General features: G+C 41.5%; 1 protein-coding gene across 1 annotated transcript in view; it reads right to left on the bottom strand.

Moving 5' to 3' along the window:
• The window catches only part of LOC143106769 (tripartite motif-containing protein 16-like), a 44534-nt gene that overhangs the window by 10732 nt on the left and 16739 nt on the right, over positions 1-17063 (bottom strand). Inside the window, exon 6 of the mRNA XM_076271239.1 lies at positions 8744-8800. Coding sequence (XP_076127354.1) covers positions 8744-8800 — 57 coding nt within the window. The remainder of the gene's footprint in view (positions 1-8743; positions 8801-17063) is intronic.

Here is a 17063-nt window from a genome sequence, read left to right as displayed (position 1 = left end):
TAACCTTACGCAAAAATGCGAAGGTAGCTGATGTATATCCATGCGTTGCACTGGAGGATTTTGATCAGGACTTTGTTTCACAGCATGCAGCTAAAGTGAGTGCAGGTGGCTCTCATGGCAGCTTATCTGTCAAGAGTGATCTTGGCAGCAGTGTTGCTAATGGTGACTCTTCGCTGCAGGGTCTTGGACTGGGTGCTATACCCATTGACAGTTGTCAGGTCTCCTCTTATTGGAAGGATAAGTTAGTTGACCTAATAAAAGAACATGAGTCTGTCTTTTCTCGTCACCGTCTTGACTGTGGTGAGGCGCATGGGTTCTGCCACAGGATTAGGTTGACTGATGACCGTCCATTCAGATTGCCATATCGCAGATTGTCCCCGGCCCACTACCAGAGGTTGAAAGAGACTTTGGATGAGATGGAGGAGAAGGAAATTATTAGAAAGTCTAGTAGTGAGTACGCTTCTCCACTGGTGCTGGTGTGGAAGAAAAACGGAGATCTGCGGATATGCACTGACTTTAGGTGGCTTAATGCGCGCACTGTGAAAGACGCCCACCCACTTCCCCACCAGGCTGATGTCCTTGCAGCTTTAGGTGGCAATGTGTTTTTCTCCACCATGGATCTCACGTCGGGTTATTACAATGTGCCGTTACATGAGGATGACAAGAAATATACAGCCTTTTCATCGCCATTAGGGTTGCATGAATATAACCGGCTCCCTCAGGGCCTTTGCAATAGCCCAGCTACATTTATGAGGATGATGCTCTCTGTCTTTGGCGATCAAAATTTCTTAAGTCTCCTGTGCTATTTGGACGATGTCCTTGTATTTGGCAGGTCTGAAGGGGAAAGTTTGCAGCGCTTACGCATGGTGTTTGAACGGCTGAAAGAGCACAACTTGAAGCTATCGCCTGCTAAGTGCAATTTTCTTAGGAGATCTGTGAAGTTTTTAGGGCATATAATTTCTCAGGATGGCGTGGCTAGTGATCCAGATAAGGTTGAGGCTATTGTGAATGTTTCACAGTCAGATTTGATGGAGGCTGATGGCGTCACGCCATCTGCAAGCAAGATCCGCTCCTTTTTAGGCATGGTGGTTTACTACCAGCATTTCATTGAAAACTGTTCTGTGATTGCGAGGCCACTTTTTGCACTTACAGGTGGGTCTAAGCGACCACGCAGGGGTAAAGGTGTGAGTAGACCTGTGCAGAGGAGGAAGCTCTGCCCTCAGGACTGGTCCCCTGAGTGTGCAGAAGCTTTCCAGAGCCTTAAGTATGCACTGGTGAGTAGTGTGCCTTTAGCGCATCCAGACTTCTCAAAGCCTTTTCTCTTGTCTGTTGATGCCTCCACTAGTGGTCTTGGGGCTGTTCTGTCTCAGGTGCAGCCTGGTGAGGACAAAGCTCGGCCTATTGCTTTTGCGAGCAAGTCGCTGAATCATGCCCAGTCTAAATACCCTGCTCATCGGCTGGAGTTCTTTGCGATGAAGTGGGCTATTTGTGATAAATTTAGTCACTGGTTGCGGGGCCACAGGTTCACTGTATGGACTGATAACAACCCCCTTAAGTATGTTTTGACGAAGCCGAAGCTGGATGCTTGTGAGCAACGCTGGGTGGCTAGGCTGGCGGCCTTTGACTTTGACATCTTGTATATCCCAGGCCCTAAGAATGTGGTGGCGGATGCCCTTAGCAGAGAGCCATTTGTGAGATCCAGAGTTATGCATCGCCTGACCAGAACACCCTATGTCAAGTTGTTTAAAGAAGCAGAGAATTTGCAGGTGGATTCAGTTCAGGACATGTTTCGCCTATCCTCTGAGCTTGCTGAAATGAGAGAGCGGCAAGCTGCCTCCGTGGCTGACGGTCTGTGTGTTGGGGCCACCCATGCTGTTCGGGGCATGGCTGCGGGGTCTATTGGCGTGTGTGTTGGGGCCACACATGCCCCTGAGACTTCTGCCTCTGACCATGTGTGTGTTGGGGCCACACATGTGGGTCAGAGTGAGGCTTCTGCATCTCTTGGCGTGTGTGTTGAGGCCACACATGTCATTCAGAACATGGCGGGAGGTGGGGTCTCGCGTGAGGAGGTCTCTGCTGTGCTCCAATCTTCTCGTAATTGGGAGGATGGTGCTAAGCTTAGGGCTATCTCTCATGCTCAGCAGTTGAGGGCCATGTCCATGACTGGGCAGGATACTTTGCCTGTTTTCAGTCATGAGGAACTGTATGACAAACAGTGTCAGGATCTCACCATTAGCAGGGTCAGGTTCTTTGTTGATAGGGGGCGACGCCCCTCTAGGCGTGAGCGGGTACATGAATCCCGGGAGACACTTAGGACTTTAAGGCAGTGGGGTAAACTGACAACACGATTAGGTGTGCTGTACAGGGTGGCTAAGAATCCTGTGTCTAGAAAAAATGCCTTCCAGTATGTGGTGCCCGAAGCACTGAGGTCCATGGTTCTGAAAGGGGTTCATGACGAGGCAGGTCACCAGGGCCAGCAACGTACTCTGTGGCTGGCAAGACAAAGGTTTTACTGGGACACGCTTGAAAGGGATGTCAGGGATTATGTTCACAGGTGCAAGAGGTGTGTGGTTAGCAAGGCTCCGGAACCTGAGGCTAGGGCTCCTCTCGTTTCCATTGCTACCTCAGCTCCTTTGGAATTAGTCTGCATTGATTTTTGGTCTGCAGAAGATTCTAATAATAAGTCCATTGATGTCCTCGTGGTGACAGATCACTTCACTAAGCTGGCGTGTGCCTATCCCTGCCCTAATCAGTCTGCTAAGTCTGTAGCTCGGGTGCTGTGGAATAAGTTCTTCTGTGTGTATGGTTTCCCTGTTTGTATTCACTCAGATCAGGGGGCTAATTTTGAAAGCGCTTTAATTGCGGAGCTGCTTCTGTTAGCTGGGGTGGACAAGTCTCACACCACCCCGTATCACCCCATGGGGAATGGTCAAGCAGAGAGGATGAACCGCACTTTAGGGAATATGATAAGGGCCCTACCCCCTAGGTCAAAGGTCAAGTGGCCCCAGCTTCTTAATAACCTCACCTTTGCGTACAACTGTACTATTCATGAGACCACAGGTTTCCCTCCTTTCTTTTTGATGTATGGCCGCACTCCTAGGTTGCCTGTTGACTTGATGTTTAAAAATGTTCTGTTGGATGGGGACACAGTAGACATTGACACTTACGTGGCATCACTGGGTAAGGACCTGAGGGAGGCTATGGCTTTAGCTCAGTCTAACACTGAGAAGCAGCAGCACAGGCAGGCTTAGCTGTACAATAGGAGAGCTAAGGGGCAACCTGTTGTAGTTGGTGATAGGGTCCTGCTGGCCAATAAGGGGGAGCGGGGCAACAAGAAGCTGGCGGATAAGTGGGAGGGGACCATTTACACTGTAGTTTCTGTGAACTACTCCACTCACACTTTCCGAATTAGGAGTCCAACGGGTACTGTGAAAACTGTGCATAGGAATCTCATCTTGCCGGTTAACTTCTTGCCACTGACCAACGTGGATGATGATGAGCATCTGTCATTTTCTGGTGGCAGCATTAGTGAGGTGGGCAGCTCACAGTTCAGTGGGGATCGTGCTTCTATTGACAGAACTGTATCATGGGTGGCTGGACTTCCTGGTGCTTCCACTTCGCATAGTAGCGACACAGGGGATCCGCAGGGGATTCAAGTGGCTCCGGACACAGGTAGTTCGGACTCAGTAAGCACTGTTCCGTCTTTGCACAGCAGGAACTCTGGCTGTGCTGTGCCAAGTGATTGTGCCGAAGAGTCTCTGTCCGTTGAGCCCCCCTCAACTTTTAGGTCTGCTGCTCACACCCGTGCTTCACCTGGTCATTATGGGGGTGGGTTACGCACCAGGCGGGGTAGACTGGTTAGGCCGGTGAAGAGGCTTATACAGACTATGGCTCTCCAGTGGGTGCGGAGTCTTCTAAGAGGAGCTCTGTAGGGAGATTTCTTTTTGTTTGTTTGTTTGTTTTCTTTTGTGAAATACTGTTTTTTTTCCCTCCATACTGTATATCTTTCCTTGTGGGGAAAGAATGTCATAATTTTCTGCCTATTGCATTAGGCTATGGTTGTAGGTGGGTGTACCCCAGTTGGTAAGGTGTATATGGCACCTTTTTCCTGTGATAAGTTAGAGCCAAGCTAACCCCTCTAGCTGGCTTCTTACTTCTCTAGTCCGTCACTGGACAGCATTCATGTGTTGGTGGACTTTCTGTCCTTATTGTGGGTTCACTGTCCTGCATGCTATGTATTTTTTTTATTTGTTTTGTTTGTTTTCTTCATGAGTGAAATTCAGTGAAGTCAGTGGGGGTGAGTGTAGCAGGGTTAATTATGCTTCCCTGAATTCCCCCACCGTTTCTACAAGTTCTATTGTAGTTTCCCACGCCTCTGAGGTACAGTAGGTTGTAGGGGGGTGTGGCTTGGGTGTGGCAGGGGTCGGTTCCCACGCTGAAGACCCCTTAAGTGTTCATGTAGCCCCCTCCTCTGCCTCTTTTGCTACTGTCCTGAGGCAGAGGTATGTGGAGTCTTGCAGACAATACATCATATCTTTTATTTATGCTTTAATGGTTACTTGTATGGTGCATTTTTCACATAGAACTGTTTTCTGGTGTTGCACACCTTATATACAAGTTATGTTTGTTTAATCACTGTTTTTATGTTAGCTCGTTACACAATGCACATTACTGTAGTACTACATGCTACAGTCTGCTAACGTGGCTGCAGGTGTAGCGACGTTAACTAGTTAGCTAGACCTTCATACTGGTGAATTGACTGAATGCATTTAAATGTGGTTTACCTGTTTGATTGGCAGGAGCTGTGATGCGACTGGCTCGCTCCCTGTCTGATGTGTTTGTTTTGTCCTATATTTCAGGTATGCCATGTTTGTTTTATGTACTTCTGTTATTGTCTATTCACATGTACTTTTGTGGCGACGCTGTTAACTGCGTGTCTCGTAGTCTTGCCGCGCGCGCTCTTTTGCTACTGTCCTGAGGCAGAGGAGCTGTGATGCGACTGGCTCGCTCCCTGTCTGATGTGTTTGTTTTGTCCTATATTTCAGTAAAAGAGTAGTCAAAGACCAGGTCGGTTGTGGCGTCTCTCATTATACACAACACAACGCAGAGAACGTGGTAGAGGGAAAACTACCTCTGTTACACTGGCATTCTCTGGGGGTATGCCAAGTTTCGTAGAATTTCATCCATGGGGGGGTCTTAAAAAAAATAGATTATGTGTACATTTAGTGACTGTACACTCATTGGCCTGTAGATGGCGGTGCACACATATACACATGCACACACACACAGGCACCCACATACTATCGGTATTAGAACGGCCGATACATAATTACAAATTCAGTAGGATTAAAAGAAAGCCAAAATATATATTCATCATCATGGCTGCATTTCCAGTATTGCCGATAAGTAGTCAGCGCATCGTTGTAGTGAGATGGCGCATCGTTGCAGTGAGACGTAATTTTGTTGGAAGTTAAACCTGGGTTGGAATAACAATGGACACTTCCTACAAGGACTATAGTTTACCGCAGAGAACATCTAATAAGGATAGGATGATGTTCACATGAAATGTAAATCCCATTTCTTCTTGAAGCCGAAATAAATCTGAGGATGTTTATTGGACATGCTTGGTTTTTACTGCAGGTACGTTAATCTTATAATATCAATTAGGACCTAGGTAATGTTACCGTTAGCGTTGGTTGAGTGATGGAGGCCAATTTGATTGATTGCATTTGTAGAAAACTATAAATGCGGTTATACCAAGCAAATTGATAGCAGCACTGTAATTGTATCTTTCGACTGTCATTTGTTGCATGTGCTACAAAAATCATTCTGTGCAATGGAAGATTTACCAACGTTACACCGGTCTGATACAGTTTTGCCTATACATGTGTGAGACTGCAGGGCTCTACACTAACATTTTTTTCCAGGAGCACTTGTGCCCCCAAGTTAAAAAATTTAGGAGCACAGACAAAAATTTGGGAGCACAGTCAGTTCTGTACTTAATTTACACATAATCTAACATTACACTGCAGCTAACAGTTAAACATGCCAGTGCACCAATTGCGAATATTAAGAATGACTGACAACATTTAGGCTACAGGAAACAGGATTTTAAAGATCAGTGCCTACTTTATTTTCAGTCTGTTTTATTTTCCTACATTTTGTTAATGTAAAATAATACAATACATTGCCATATTTGCATTTAGCCTGTATATCAAGTATCCTGCCAAATGTAGGCTAATTTATTTATTTGTGAATCCACCTGTAGCTAATCCAAATATGCCCATGTGACCTATCTGACTGCATACTGCCTAATACTACTACTAAAACAGTCAATTTTCTCTTCCACAAAACATAGTCTAATCAAGGATATATATATATTTTTATACTTTTATTGTTTTATTTGAAATATCTGCATTGATGGGGGCAGTAGCCAAACGTTAGGCCTACACTCGTTTTGCACTTAAGCTTGTATTCGGTGTAAACAAACAAGCATGCGTGGAAGCCTGGAGTTGTCAGTAGCGTTCTACCTTTGAATACAATGGGAGTATTACGGGAAGCTACTTTTATGCCTGTTCGCTACAGCTATATTTTGCATATTGCAGCCAATACGTCAACTGGGCTAAAAAGCATGTTAGGTTACCTTTCCTTCTCTCACTGCATTCTCAGAATCTTATCCTGTTCCTCCTATATCCGATTAATTCGGTGGATAGAAGGCGGAAGAACTAATTTCTTCAATCTTTTCATCTTGGCTGGCTAGTCTAACTTTCCGCTTTCTCTGCGCGCTCATGGATTTCATAGAAGCGACTACTACTATCGAGTCCCAACGCGAAACTGCTAACGTTGATGGGAGGTGTAGTTTTATGCTGCATTCGCGACGTGATCCTATGGTTTGCACCAGTACTGTTTCTCGATGTTGCGGTGTATTTTGTAGACAAACATTGACATGGTTAGAAGTCATTCGCACCAGTGCGCCTAAATATTTTTTTGCACTCGCACGTCATCATTTTTACTGGCATATGCGAGTGAAATGGGCGCACTGTAGAGCCCTGGACTGAGACGCCTGTTTATTTTGTGTATAAGTGCGTGCAGGGTGTGAGAGGGGAATCGATGTGCTTTGATTCCAGCTTGGTAGTTGTAGTCTGTGAAATTAAAAAGCCCGTGTGTGTGAAGTATCCGAACAATGACACCTTCATTTCATTATGGCTGCTTTAGCAACACACCTTAAGCTACTGTGTAGTGGGTCCCATTTAGAAGTGGCTACTTCATTCGCGCTTTCCTTGACTCATGGAGCGTGAATTTTATTACAACTTTTCGCCACGATATGGCAGTTTAAGTCCGCTTGATACTGTAAGGCGTAAGCCATTGGTTTCCAAAGGAGATTTTATTTGTGTTGCCAGCATAGCCTATTGACAATTTATGTTGTAAATAGGCCTACCTTATAAGCCTACCTGTAGCTTAGGGAAGCTAACAGCTTTCTATTAGGATCTAGTTTGTTAGTTACAGTTTTGTCATAACTCCCTGATGCATTTTTGCATTTAGAATAGCCAGAGCTTGAACAATATCGGGTGCCTATGGACTAGGCTTGGTGAACTCTTGGTGATCTGCCCGCTATTTATTTTTTGATTTCTTAAAAGATTGAGGTTGGTCTGGTGAAAGCCAGACTAGCCATGGACCTCAGTTACACAATGCAAGGGAACATGAATTAGCCTATATTTGCACGAACAATAACGGACAACAGCTCTTCAACTTTGGCCCGTTAAAATGTGTATGAACAGTCTAGCGACGCATTTCATCAAGGCCCATTTGGACATGTCAGTTATTTCCACTAGATGTAAAACAGCATTTCGTTTCAGACTACTGTTACTTAATTTGTGCATTAACAATAACGTTTCAGACTACTGTTACTTAATTTGTGCATTGACAATAAAGTATTACATGAACTAAAGACGACTAAAATCTTATGTAGAAGAAGAAACATTCACAAAAAGTCCATCCATCCAAAAATGACCTTTGTTTTTGATAGCTGTTGAAAACGGCATGGAACTGACAGAGATGTTTTTGTTTATAAATAAATAAATAAATAAATAACATTATGCTGATACCTTTTGCTTTTCCCAAATACAATGTAGCCTACAGGTGTAAGTGACCTTTCATCAATCCAGTTGCAATGGATGAACTGTGATGAACTGCCCTACTTGTGATTGTTTAGAGATGTTTAGAGAATGTTTTATAACAATGCTACATCTTCTTTGGCTATTCTACAATCTATTCACCTTTTCAGCACCAGTAGGCTACTCTCTGTGCAGCCGCACACACACACTCAGGCATGCCAAACAAGCATACACAAAAGTTTCAAGAGTGGGGGATGGAGTAAAATATGGAGACAAATTGAAGTGTGATTTATTTTCGCGGAACAGATGTACAGGACTGAGCGGCGGTCATATTTTGTACCGCTATGCGGTACATCTAGTTAAAAGTGTGTGTGGTTATGTTTGTGAGTCTGCATGTGTGTGTGTTCATATCATTGAGAGAGAGTGTGTGTGTTTGTGTGTGTGTGTGATCCTATATTTGTATGAATGGTTATGAATGGGGGTATGAATGGTGTTTTCAAAAATATAGTGTGTGTGTGCATGTTTGCGTGTGTGTGTATGTGTGTTTGTGATTCCACAAATACTTGAATAAATGACTGTGTACATATTTGTAACAATTTTATACGTGTTTGTAGACCAGACCAACTTACACTTTAGGAACTCCTCTCTGGTTACTGGCTCAGTAAAAGCAGCCTGGACATCATACACTGAGAAAGAAAAAATGCATTATAACTAACAAAACTTTAACCAAAGTGAAGATGGAGATGGACTCATCATTCAAGCATCACTGAAGCATCGCTGCAAGATCGAACGCGCCTGCTGATTTGACGTTACCGGACCAGGAATGTTCTTCCTACAGATACAGGTCTTGTTATAACCTCTCTGTACACTTTCAAAGTTTACAATACTTTGGTTTGTCTGTAGAAACCCTCACCATACTACCACAGAAGTGTAATTATATCAGAGGAAATGACCACATTACTCCAATTCTTAAAGGGATATTCCACCATTTGGGGAATTACACTCACTAGTTGAACTGTCCCGCTGAGAGCCGTGTAGCCTCTCTCTCCAGTAGGGGAGAACTGGTACAATTGTAACAGTGGTACAAATGTAACAGTGTTTTATTCTCAACATATGGTGTAACTACGGAAACGTAAACAGACACATATCATTTATGTATAATCTTACAGCCATCCAAATATGAATGGTCTTCTATAAATACGACCAGAGATATTAAGCAAAAAGGTGCAAAATTCAAGGGGGCCACAGACAGTTTGTCCAACATGCACTGAATTCAAGCCACAGTACACTGAAGACACCAAGCATGGTGGTGCACAATGTACCTATTCACAGGTGCCAGTAGTTGGTCGACTCCATGCAACACAGATGTGAAGCAATTCTCAGAAATAATAGTATTGCAACTAGATATTAGTGCAGTAATTCAAAGTAAAGCAAAATCTTGAGACATGTTTCAGTTTATACAGTAAATGTTTGAGTTTGTAAAGAAAAATGCAAACACTGCTATTTTTTTGAACAGCTTAACATTCCTTTTTCACTTTCTGTAAAGGTATAACACAAACTTTTTTGAAATTGAATGTGTAGTGTTCCCAATGCATTGTGGAATTAACAGCTATTCTAAGGATTTTGAGCTTTATTCAATTTTTTAAAACACACTGCTATTATTCTGCACATAACTGTATATGCAGAGCTGTTAATTGGTGGTCCTTGACCATTTATGGGTGCTATGTATAAAATTATCTTTCAGAATACAGATATTACTGCAAAGCGTACGGCAGTCCTCCGCGGCCTTCCCATCCTCCTTGGAGATGAGAACAAAGATTTCTTCAAGACATGCTTTGTAAGTAGTTTTAGGTCCTAATTTACAGTGGCCGAGAGGGGTCACAACACATGCACTGCAAATGCCACAACACCTCCAAATTCGGGAACAACAGTGTCATAAAAGTTGCCTATTATTTTCATATATACCATATGCAATTTCGACATGCAATGTAAACTATACAGTACAATGTGTAATCCATAGGTTATGCTTATAGGATCAAATTTTAAGGATCAAATTGCTTATAGGATCAAATTTTAAGGATCAAATTTTTACAATGGCGACTTACTAGTAAAAACGTTGTCTTAAAATATCTCGCTACAACGAAAACATAGGGGTGTTCTTCTATCATGTTTGTGGGGCAAACGGTAGGGCTAACCCAATAAGGTTAATTTTTCAAACTAGCCGGAGATCCTTTTAAAGAACAGGCATGTGTGGTACATTTCATATGCTTCCATTAGGGTAGGATGCTTTGTTAGCAGCAAGCATAAAAGCATCAGTCATATGACCCACTATCCTCGTGTACCCTTCTCACCTTTTTTTGTTTTTTTCCCTGACCAGTTTGCATGTCTGTTTAATGGTACCTGAAAAAAAATCCCCTCCCACACACATCTTCAGTTGTTAATGAGAGGTTCTACTAATCTGTGCAAAAGTGATATGATTATGTACAAAAATGTTGTGAACTTTCCTCTGTGACAACAGCAAAGCCTTTTTGGCTGGTGACCACAAGCAGCTATTCTGCAATGTAATAAAACATCTTCATCTGTCTGGTTATAAATAGGGCTTCTAATAATTTCTTCTATGAGCAAGCTAATTGCAATACTTAAAATACTGAACTACAATTGTACATTGTAGTTCAGTGAGTAGTGAAGCTCTTTGTTTTTCTCACACACACACACACACACACACACACTCTCACACTCGCTCTCTCGCACTCACTCACCACACACTCACTCACTTACTCAACACACATACACGCTCGCTCGCTTGCTCTTTCTCTCACACTCACTCAACACACGCGCGCGCACTCACTCACTCACAAACTCAACACACACACACACACACACACACACTCACTCACTCACTCACTCACTCACCCCCACACACACACACACACACACGCTCGCTCGCTCTCACTCAACACACTCACTCACTCAACACACACACACGCACTCACTCGCACTCATTCACTCACTCACTTAACACACACACACACACACACACGCTCGCTCACACTCACTCACTCACTCACTCAACACACACACACACACTCACTCGCACTCACTCACTCACTCACTACACACACACGCTCACACGCACTCACTCAACACACACTCGCTCGCTCGCTCTCTCTCACACACTCACTCACAAACTCAACACACACACACACACTCACTCACTCACCCACACTCTCGCACTCACTCACAAACTCAACACACACACTCACTCACTCACACTCTCGCACTCACTCTCTTGCACTCACTCAACACACACACACGCACACACACACACACTCACTCGCTCTCTTGCACTCACTCAACACACACGCTCGCTCGCTCTCCCTCAACACACACACTCGTATGCGTGCACTCACTCACAAACTCAACACGCACACACACTCACTCACTCAACACACACACACACACACACTCGCTCTCTCGCACTCACTCACTCAACACACACACACACACTCACTTGCAATCATTCACTCACTTAATACACACACACACACACACTCACTACACGCTCGCTCGCACTCACTCACTCTCTCGCACTCACTCACTCAACACACACACACTCACTCGCTCGCACTCACTCACTCACTCAACACACACACACACACACTCACTTGCTCTCACACTCACTCACAAACTCAACACACACACTCGCTCGCTCTCTCGCACTCACTCACTCAACGTACACACACACTCGCTCACTCGCTCGCTCACTCACTCAACACACACACACACACAATTATGCAATTTGTTTTAAATGTTCATAGGCTTTTGTAGAGCCTTTTGTTGGATCTGCAGTTCACTGTATTGATATGTTTAGATCAAGTAAAGTGACGCACTCACTCAATAGCACACACACACTCACTCACTCAGACACTCTCATTCTCTCTCACACACACACACTCACTCACTCACTCACTCTCTCGCACTCACTCACTCAACACACACACACACTCACAATTATGCAGGTCTTTCAATTTGTTTTAAATGTTCATAGGCTTTTGTTGGGCCTTTAGTTTTGTATCTGCAATTCACTGTATTGATATGTTTCGATCAAGTAAAGTGACACACACTCTCTCACCCTCTCACTCACTCTCACACACACACTTGCTCGCTCGCACGCACACACACACATTGATGGAGTTCTCAATTTGTTTTAAATGTTTTACAGCCTTCATAGGCTTTTGTTGAGCCTTTTGTTTTGGATGTGCAGTTTATGTATTTTGTTTGTGTATTATATATTGATCAAGTAAATTGACACACTCACTCACACACACACACACACACACACACACACTCTCATTCTCTCTCTCTCTCTCACACACACACACACACACACACAGACACTAAAGGTCATAGGCTTTTGTTGAGCCTTTTGTTTTGGATGTGCAGTTTATGTATTTTGTTTGTGTATTATGTATTGATCAAGTAAATTGACGCACTCACTCACACACACACTCTCATTCTCTCTCTCTCTCACTCTCTCTCTCTCTCACTCACTCTCTCTCACTCACTCACAGAGACACTAAAGATCATCTAGATTTCTTTCCATTTTATTTATGGAGGTCTTTAATTTTTTTAAAGTGTTTTACAGCCTTCAGCCTACAGGCTTTTGTTGAGCCTTTTTGTATTGAGTCTGCAGTTCACATTATTGATATGTTTAGATCAAATAAAGTGTCTCAGTGATTCATTCAAACTGTTGTCTCTCTTTGTTTCAACAACTTAAAACTTTTGGGTAAAGTTTACTTGAATATTTTAAGGCAATCGGTTTCCTAAGATTTCCTTAGTATTGAGAACACTTAGCCATGTAACGATAACTTGTCTTAATGAGTACTGCTAACTGAACATAACTCAGTTGTCTGAACTGACATTTCCTTAGTGACAGGAGCTAATGATTTTTGAGTTCACTGGACTACCATAACATGAGTTGACTCTACTAACATTTTTCTAGTCATAATAACTAATGATTTTTGAGTTAACTGTACTACCATGACATGAGTTGACTCTACTAAAATTTTTCTAGTCATAATAACTAATGATTTTTGAGTTCACTGTACTACCATGACATGAGTTGACTCTACTAACATTTTTCTAGTCATAATAACTAATGATTTTGAGTTAACTGTACTCAAGTGTACTACCATGATATGAGTTGTCCTAACACATTTCTTTTCAGCTATAACAACTTAAATATTGATTGTCAACTTTACTTTAAAAATTTGAGGCAATCGGTTTCCTAATTTTTTTTAAGTAAAGTCAACAAATTACATTTTACAGTGTATGTCAAATAACAGGGACTTATAATTTTACTTATATGGACATATATGCGATTCAAATATTTATGTCAAACATATATTCAAAGCTATATGTCCATACATGCAGGGTGCGATTTGTAGGGGGGGATGGTGAGGATTTCCCACCCTCTGGTTTTCCTATCCCTACCTCTGCTAAATTATTTTTATCGTCGGGGGGGACAACATTTATCCCCCTCTGCCCCTTATATTAATTAATGCTTCTTCATATAAGTAAAGCGCTGCAACGTGAGAACAGTCTAGTAATAATCTGACATCAGAAACGCACCGTCACCGTCAGCACTGATGCTGCTGACACAGTGGCTGCGTGATAACTTAATTTGGCCTTGATCGTGCAGGACATTTCAGAATGTCGAGTGTGTAATCCATCATAAATGGCTAGGTTCAATGGAAAAGTTAGCTGGACAAATGAAAGAAAACGAGAAGGATTCAGTGAAGCATAATAATGTTTTAGAACCTTCAAAATTAGAAAACTGATGCAACTGAGATGGAGGACAACTGCACGTAGAGTAGAACGTAGGCCTATTGTCCGAAGGAACTTACATTAAATGAGGAGATATTTGCTGAATGTCACAAAAAGTGTTACAGAAATTGCTTGGCATTGCTTATTCAATGGCTCTCTACCGAAACACCTGTAGTTTGCGGAGGACGAACGTGAAAGCACTCGTTTGATAAATCAGCCAGTAGTAGACAAATAACTTTTAGAAATAATCTGTACTGCAAAAACGTATGTTGGTGGGTATTTAAACTATCTAGCGGGTGTTTTAACAGCTGCAAGAAATAGAAGCTTCAGGTTTATGTTCTGGTTCGTAAATTATTTTCATAAAACTTCAAGTTGCCCTATAACTTTACTCTCCAAACTCTTCACTGCACTGTAGGCAATTAACTGACAGTATGATTGGCTATTTATTTTCTGTAGGCTACAATAAACACATTTATTTTTTTAACTTTTGCAATATTACGCACTTGGCTACTGAACGCAAATCAGCAGGAGAGAGAATGCACGTAGCCTACGCAGCGTGTAGCGCAATGTGTAGGCTATTTGGTTACCAACTAACACTGTTAGCCAATTCACTAACTTAAGACTTCAGTGCCATAATATACAACGTTTTTTACACAACAAATACAGAAAGGATGGAGGCAGCAAAAGTAGAGAAGTCATTTCAGATGGGGCAAGAACAAGGTGAATTTGTATGCTTGTCAAAACGTAGTCCTACCCTGCATTAGAGGAGCTGATCGTCATACCAAGCACACTCGCTGTTTAAAGTCATACACCACTGTAAACTAAAACTAAAATGTTACAAAGGTGGCAAAAATAATATAGGCCTAGGGTATTATTAGCCATGACATTACTAGGTTATGAATCGTTCGTTAATTTTTTATTTATTTTTTTGGGGGGGGGGTTACAAACTTATTCAAAATCATCCCCCCCCCCCCTGGTTTTTACACAAATCGCACCCTGCATACATGCATACAAAATATTTTAATTTCCCATATAAGATGCTATATATCTTCATATACTAAATCCAATTATTTGTTTTCCAAATATATGGAGAAGTTTATGTGTGAATATGTGACAGACTTATATGTACTCTCCATATATGGTGGCATACATATCCATACACTAGATTCCACTACTTATTTTCTAAATATATGGAGAACTTTATGTGTGTATATGTGGCAGACATATTTGTAGTCTCCATATATGGTGGCATAGGCCTACATATCCATAGATTCCATTAGCCTACTTATTTTCCAAATGGAGAACTTAGTGTGAATATATTTGTTTATGTCTTGGCGTCACAGGTATGGTGTCGAAGTATGCTGCGGCATCTTTTGCCTTATGTGTCAATGTTTTGTGTGGAGCGTTTGCGTTGCACCATGTGCATACAAAAATGTGTGAGGCCAAAGCTACTTTAAATATAATGGATGCTTGCAGTATCTTGATATGCGCATGCGCACACAGCAATACCCATCCCCCATCGTTGACTGACTTTTGAACACCAACCACAGTGACTTCAACCTTCACTTTTCTTTCCTGTCATGCATCTGACTTTGTAAGCTGTGCAAACTCTGCTGTCATCATATCCAAGGTAAGAAGGCCTTTAGTACACGGGAATTAGTTAGAAAAATATTGTTTTTATAATGTGTGTAATGTTAACCAAATCCGTTTGTTAACAGTCTAACCATCATGTTAGAATTAGCTAACGTTAATGTTATCAATTAGCTATCGATAACGTTAGTGAGCTAATATTGCTAACGTTAGCGATGTTAGCTATTAATGTTAACTTTTCCATTAACTAACTTTACCATTATGTGGAATATCTAGAATGATAGTTAACATCATATCCAACAACAAGCCTGTCTGAGATGTCGTTATGAATATATGTTTTAGTTTGAATGAAATATCAGGTGTAAGTAAGTTAGCTAACCTAGCTATAACTTAGGCTACATTTAAAGTGGCTGCTAATAACCATGCAGGCTAACGTGAACGTTAGTAGGCTTAAATGGATCTTTAGTTTGTGAAGGGTAGTGTTAAGCCATTCTTACAACAGAAGACTTTGACAAGATTTGGGGAAGATTCTTGAAAGTCTTTTGAGTAAAGCTTGAATGGGGGGCATTAGTTAAAAGACTCCAATCTTTCAAGAATCTTTCCCAAATCTTGTCAAAGTATTCTGATGTATGGATCATTAGGCTAAATGTTCTTCATCTCATAGCCCTTATTTAAGCTTACTTGTGCCAAGGCATGTGTTTATTAAAGATGCATGTGTAGGTAGTAGTGCTTCAGTGATGTTTTTTTTCATGTTCTGTGTGTTTTACAGCATATTAATCTTCTCTGTTTCCTGTTTGCAGGTGGTGATTTGTGAGGACTGCTGCCTTGAGAACACTGAGTGCATTCTGCCAAATCAATGTGTGCCACTTCCATACAGAGAAAAAAAGTTTCTACCTGGAGAGTTTACTCATTGTTTGTGTGGAAAAAATAAACTTTAATAAAAGGTTAAACAAATATTTTGTGTGTTTTCTTTGGAACATCAACAATGTTATATTTCTGAAATATACATATATTGTGACATATTTCTATAAATGTGACATAGCAGAACATTACATATATTTTGCAATATATTTACCTAATATGAGTGCAAATGTATGTCCATAGACATATATTTGCAATATATTGGTATCCCTAGTATGCGTACAAATACATAACTTATAATATATTAACATATATGCAACTGACATATATTTGTAATATATTTGTATATCTGGGAAAATATATGTGACATATATAAAAACGGCCAATTTTGCTATATTTTGAAATATATTTAACATGTATGTGTATATATGTGACTTATATGTGTGAGGCATACATTGACATATACATCATATATGTAATTTACATATATTGCCATATACCACATTTTTGTATGGGAAAGACCATGTGTAAAAAACTTTTCCCTATGTTTATTTTAACATACTTTAAAAACCTTTTATTTGGGATTTGTGAGGCAGTCATCCTCTTCTGAAGGTGCAACCATGAAGTAAACAGCTCTGGTCATGTTGCCATTTACTCAAAACATTTGACAAT

This window comes from Alosa pseudoharengus, unplaced genomic scaffold, assembly GCF_046254945.1.
Source record: "Alosa pseudoharengus isolate Yale_2024_CS ecotype anadromous, Long Island Sound unplaced genomic scaffold, YU_APseudo_1.1 YU_APseudo_1.1_scf_6, whole genome shotgun sequence".
Lineage (NCBI taxonomy): Eukaryota > Metazoa > Chordata > Actinopteri > Clupeiformes > Clupeidae > Alosa > Alosa pseudoharengus.
This window is presented reverse-complemented; position numbering and strand designations above follow the sequence as displayed.